Below are 6,000 nucleotides of genomic sequence, written 5' to 3' on the forward strand. Positions count from 1 at the left end.
GAGAAATAAATATATTTCGATATATTTAAATTCTTTCTTTTTAAGCACACAAAAACAGGATGTCGGGGCCAGGAGCCGGCGCGCTGCTGGAGGCGGTAATGGGTGCGTGAGAGCAGCGAAGAGAAACCGAAATACATAGCAGTGCAGCGCGGGGGAAACAGGCAGGGCTCCCCCCAATCCCAAGTTCAGTGCAATTCGGCGGCTCGCCCCCGGCCTTGCGGCCTGCATCAAGCCGCGGGGAACCCCAGCCCGCTGCTGGGGGAGGCGGCCCCTGCGAGGGGCTGCGGGGGGGTCCGCCTGAGCCCAAGGCGGGGTGTGCAGCACTGCCCCGCGGAGGGCAGCCTGCTTCCCGTCACTGCACTCCCTCGTATCCCCCTTCCTCCGCGCAGCGAGGGCCCCCGGCCGGGCAGGGCTGGCAGCGGGGTTTGGAAAAACATGGGAACCGCCGAGCCGCGGGTCCGGGCTCCCGCCCCTCCCCGGCCCCGCTTCCCCGCCACGCCGGGCCGGCCCCTCCCGGGGACAGCCGCCGCCGCGCAAAGCCTCCTCGGCGAGGCCGAGCGGCCCCGGCCGCGGTAGGGAAACAACAGTTCGCATCTCACCTGGGGGCTGGAAAGTAGGGTGGAGGGAACCCCTCCTCCCCAACCTTTCCCCCCATACCCTCCACCCCGAGACAGACGGAGCGGCCCAGTCTCCGCGGCCGCGGAGGAGCGCGGGAGGCTGGAGCCGTCGGGGCTGCAGGAAAGAGGAGGGGAGAGTTGAAGGGGCTGCTCACCTGAAAGTGCCTCGATGGCCTTCATGGCCCAGCTCTCATCGGGGCAGTCCACGAAAGCGTACCCCGTCTTCACCAGGAACTGGCCCGAGAAGGGGATCTTGGAGTCCTTAAAGAGACTTTCCAGGTCGAGGGGGCTGACGTTCTCGCCGAGGTTGCCGATGTAGAGCTTGTTCATCTTCCTGGCGGCTCGGGGAGGCGCGCACCGCGGGCTGCAACCCTCGTCTTGCGAGAGGAGGTGGGGAGGAAGGGAAAAATAAAACAAAATGCGATGGAGGAAGGAGAGAGAGAGAGAGAGAGGACAGGGGAGGGGAGGAAAAAAAAAAAAAATCAGATCTGCAGCTTGTGTCCCTCCCTCTCTCTCTCTCAAGGGGTAAAAAAAAAAAAAAAAAAAAAAAAAAAAAAAGGACAAAAAAAAGCTTTGCCAAACGGGAGCCCTAAGTGCCTGCCGTGCTACCCGGGCGCATGGGGGGCGCGGGGGAAACACCCAGCGCCGCGGCCGCGGATGGCGGGCTGAGGAGAGGAGGAGGAGGAGGGGAGGGGAAAGGAAAGGAGAAAAAAAACTACTTTTTTTGTCTTGCCCCCGAGCCCCTTTGGCAGCAGCAGGCGGACTATGGAAATGTCACACTACGTGCATGCAGGCGCCGCCTTCCCTGGGTAAAAAAGAGGGGGGAGAGAGAAGGGGAGGGGGGAGGGAAGGAGGGAGAGAGAGAAAAAAATTACTTGAATATTCCGTCTTTTTGAATGAGCCACGTGTTCAAACTACAAATCAACTTCTCACGTGAGGAATCCCAGCTCTTCAATTAGCGAGTGGATGGGGCGCGCACACACTCACGAAGGAGGAGGACCGGGGTGAAGGACGGGGAGAAGGGGTGGGGGGAGGCTGTACAGGACAGGACAAGTTTAGAGAGGGCCGGAGGGCGGGGGAAGGGGAAACCGGAGTTGGGTGGGCTCCGGTCTGCGCCGCCTCTGCCCTTCCGCCGGGGGAGTCCGCTCCGCTCGCCCCCGCCGCCCAAAAACGGCTAGGCTGGAGCACCTCCCCCCGAGTGAGCGGGTGTGAGCCCGCGGAGGGAGGGGAAAAGGCACCGCAATGCCCGCCCCCCCTTCGCCCCCCCCCCCCCCCCCGCTCCGCTCCTCCCCGCCGTGCCAGGCGGTGGGGATTGTTCATCGGGGTCGTGCCTGGGCGATCCCGCTCCCCGGCACCGGGGGTCGGCGGGGGGGAGGGGGAGGAAAGAGGGGAGGGGGAAGGAAAGCGAAGAGGGGGTGCGGTGTGGGGGGAGGGAGGGAGAGCGGGGCTCCGCTCCCGCGCACGGCCGCCGCGGCTGCGTGCTGGGGGAACGCGCGGGGCGGGGGGTCTCTGTCAGCCTCGGAGGACCCCCACATGGTAACGTGCCCGCATTGCCCCTTGAGCTGAGCCCTACGGAAAGGAGGAGAAACGGGGAAGGGGGGGGGGGGTAAAAATAAAAAAGACAAAGGGGTGGTGGAGAGTTAGGGGGATGATGAAGGAGGGGGGAAAGTCCTGGGGCGAGGGAGACGCGGCCCGGCCAGGGGAGGGGCAGGGGGACCACGCTCCATCTGGGAAATGGTGGACGGCGTGGGGAAAAACGCGAAGGCACCGTTGCCCCCGGCTGGTAACGGCACACAAAGGGATTTGGCGACCCCCCTCCTCCCCAGCTCCCCCACCCCCAGGCCCAGTCTAAGGAACCATTCATAATTCTCCACATTGGTACAGATACAATGGTGGGCTTGTGGGGGAGGGGTTTGGGGGTGTGGAGTCTTTCCAGTGCAAACAAAACGTTGCCTGAAGATGAAGAAAGGATACGGAAATGAAAGCCAGCGCTGTGTTTAATATAGCGATCTAGCAGGTTTTGTTTAATAATTCAGCGCACTTTAGCCGAAGGTTTCATTTATTCCGTGGTAGGCTCCTTGCGGTACGTTTTAATAGGTATATCCATGGAAAATGGTTAAATGCTTTTATTAGCGAGCAGTGAATGGATTTCCACATGTCCTGGAAATCCGTCGTAAAGAGGAACGCTTCATAGTTTTGTGCCTAACTTGGGACAAATATAGAATTAAAGAGGGGGAATTTAAATCTCCTCAGAAGCCGGGGAAGGGACAAGGGTCTGCCTCCGGCCCGTCAGCCGCGGCAGCTGGGCTGGGGAGGGGGTACAGGGGCCGGGAGCGGGGGGAAGTGGCTGAGGATTTCGCCTGTGGTGGTATGATGCAAGGAGACATGTCTCACCATGAGGGCTGGAGCCGCGGACCATTGTGGAATGAGCCAGGGGCTGGGGGAATGTTGGAGTAAGTTGGAAATACGGCCCTTTTGTGGTGTGCAGCCGAGCGCTTGGCTTAGCGGGGAGAAAAAAAACACCCCAAACCCTCTCATATTTGTGATTTCAACCCAATGTTTAATCTCAGTGTCATTTTAATGAACTTTTAATTGTTAGCTTGTGATTGAGGAAACCAAGCGGTTTGTGCTCCACTCATCAGAATTTAATCACAACTTCCATTTTGTAGAAAATTAGCAAATAATTATCTTGGGGATAGAAAGAAATTCTTAATTTTTTTCCACCTACAACATCAACCTGCTTCTGAGTTTTCGATGCTTGATGTGGCACTTTTCCTAAGTGAATTTGTATTTCATAACCCCATCTTGTGCAGTCTGGCTAAAACAAACTATTGCCTGTCCAAGTTAAAAACAGCCCCTCTCCAAATGACTGGATTCTGAGTTAAACTTGCGAAAGGATTTAGTCACCGTTCTTGCAGATTAATTGCATTCTTCAGAAATATGATTTGTACTGAATCTATAAGGTGTTCTGTATTATAGATTCGGTACTCTTTTTTACATGGTTGGGCTATAACGTTATCTGATATTTCTTCTGAAAATTGCTAAGGAGGGTACATGTATTTAATTTAAAATTCTAGTTTGATAATCTGTTTTGCTGGGAGAATTTTTAATCTTTTTTTTTTTTTTTAAGAAATTTAAGATTGCGAGGTCATGATAACAATGTGCATCAGTTGTCCAATAACATCATAAACCGCTTTGTAATCAGATGATTGGAAATATAACTCTTCCTTATTAGCAATCCTTTTTTATTATTGTTATTTTTGATACCCTGAAAACATCTTGCTAATAAACTGAAATATTTTACGTAAGGCTCAATAATGTATAGCTTTGTTTGTCAAAAAGCGTGGGTTGGTTGGTTAGTGGTTTCAAGAGTAAACCCAAACCTGGAATGCCAAAAAAGGCAAATCAACAACAAAAACTTGCTCCTGCTTCCTGATAAACCCCCACTTCCCAGTGCAGACGGGCATGGTCCAGGTCAGCTGGGCACTCCCAAATACTAACGTTATGGGGAATACAGCTCTATGATTTGAGATACAATTTATTCTGGCAGTCACAGATCAAATGCGTGAGCACACAGCAGAGCATTCTCACAGTGAATGTCTTTTTTCGAGCCATGTCTCTGTAAGAAAAGGCATTATTTAAAAAAAATTAAAAAAAATCCGCTGTATTTCCGATGTTTACGTTTGTTGCCCACACAGCCAGAGGAGAAGTTAAAATACTTACATAAATATTCTACACTAGGGAGCAAAGCCAACCTTTAATTAGCGAGGGCTTTTACGACAGTCTGCCATTTGGAATTAAAGCTCAACCATGTGCTTCGTCCCACCTCCGGGGCGAGACACCGGCAGCCTCCGCCGACCCCGTCCCACGGGCACGGGTGGGCAGGGCGCTCCCTCCCTGCTCCCGAGCCCGTATCCCAGCCCTCCGCTCCCGCCGGGTCGGCACCACGTTGTCCCGCCGGCGGCAACCTCATCATTTACCATTAAACGCCTTTTTAGGGGTGTTTTTTGTTGTACCAGGCGGGCTCCCGCCCGAGTCTGCGGCTGAGGCGCGGTGGGCAGCGGGGGCCGGGCTGCCACCGCGGGGCGCAGGGGCGGCGGGCTCCTGCCGCGGGGCCTAACGGCTGCCGGGCCCACGGCCTCCGCCCCGCCGGCCCTGCCTCCTCCTCACAGCGCCTCGGGTGCGGAGCCGCCGCGGAAGGCGGGGCGGAATCTCCCCACTCGCCGACGGGACCGGATGGGACAAAGGTGCTGGACACGCTGCGACCGAGCCCCCCCATCCCTCCCGTCCCATCCCCGCGCCGCAGCCGTGAGGCGCCGTCAGCCCCGGGGGGCGCGGAGCCGCCCCGCGCGCACAGCCGCGGGCGGCCATAGTAACTCGTAGTAAGCGGCGCGGGCCGTGGCGCGGCGCCGGCTCCCATTGGCTGCGCCCTGCGCCTACCAGCGCCGCCCGTCACCGCGGCGCGGCCGCCCATTGGCTTCCGCGCCGGCCCCTGCGGCGCGTGGCGCGAAAGCGGCGGCGGTGGCCGCGCGGCAGGGGCGGTGCGCGGTGAGGCGAGGGGCGGTGGCGGCGGCGGTGCGGGGGGCGCGGCGCCACCGGCCAGGGCAGGGACGGGACGGGACGGGACAGCCGGGCCGCTCCCTCCCGCCCTCCCGGCGGCGGGCCGGGGCTTTGTCAGGGGTAAGTGGGTGCCACGCCGCAGAGGTGCCGGTTCTGCTGGCTCCCGGCTCAGCGGCGGAGCTCGGCCGCCTCGCCTCGCCGCAGCCGTGCCCGGCAGAGAGGCGAACAAAGGAGCTGCGGGGCGAGGCCGCCTTACGTGGGAGCGCGGCCGGCGCCGCGGGATGCCAGGACCGGGGAGCAGCGGGGCGGCAGCTGCGGCGGGTGTCCGTGATCGGGGCGGCCCCGAGTGCTGGAGCGGTGCTAGCGGCGGGCCCGGGAGCTCACTGCCAGTCCGCACGGGCTGTGAGGGAGGCGGCTGCTGCGGCGGCTCAGTACCGGCGCTTGGTTGTGCTCCTGACTCCGCGAGCGGGTTCTTCCCGGCTCGGTGTTAGCGGTGAGGCTGCCCGGGGCCGCGCAGGGAGCCAGCTGCAGCACGGGAGCCGCTCCCCGCCCGCCGCGCTTGGAAGTTTTGATGGCAAAATAGCGCACAAACGCCGGTGAATTGTCGAGCGGGAGCGCGGCGGGTGGCTGTGCCGGTGGGAAACGAAACGAATCAATGGCACGGCTGCACCGGGAGGGTTAGGGCTCGGGATAAAACCTTGTCGGCAGCGCTGATCTAGTGTTTTCCAATAAAAAAGAATCACACCGAGGTTAGCTGTCTGTGCCGTTTTGCTTACCGGAATTTTGCAGGAATTCTTCATTTCGTGATGCGGCGTTATCACAG

At 58.9% G+C, this 6,000-nt stretch overlaps 1 protein-coding gene across 4 annotated transcripts in view; it reads right to left on the reverse strand.

Annotated features, from left to right (window-relative positions):
* Positions 1 to 1,403, reverse strand: part of IGF2BP3 (insulin like growth factor 2 mRNA binding protein 3) — a 115,823-nt gene extending 114,420 nt beyond the window's left edge. For all 4 annotated transcript variants that reach the window (XM_080611978.1, XM_080611977.1, XM_080611976.1 and 1 more), the window contains exon 1: positions 773 to 1,403. In XM_080611978.1, coding sequence (XP_080468104.1) covers positions 773 to 947 — 175 coding nt within the window. In that variant the 5' untranslated portion in view covers positions 948 to 1,403. The remainder of the gene's footprint in view (positions 1 to 772) is intronic.
* Between the last annotated feature and the right edge of the window lie 4,597 nt (positions 1,404 to 6,000).

The sequence above is a fragment of the Psittacula echo genome, assembly GCF_963264785.1.
Source record: "Psittacula echo genome assembly, chromosome: 2".
Lineage (NCBI taxonomy): Eukaryota > Metazoa > Chordata > Aves > Psittaciformes > Psittacidae > Psittacula > Psittacula echo.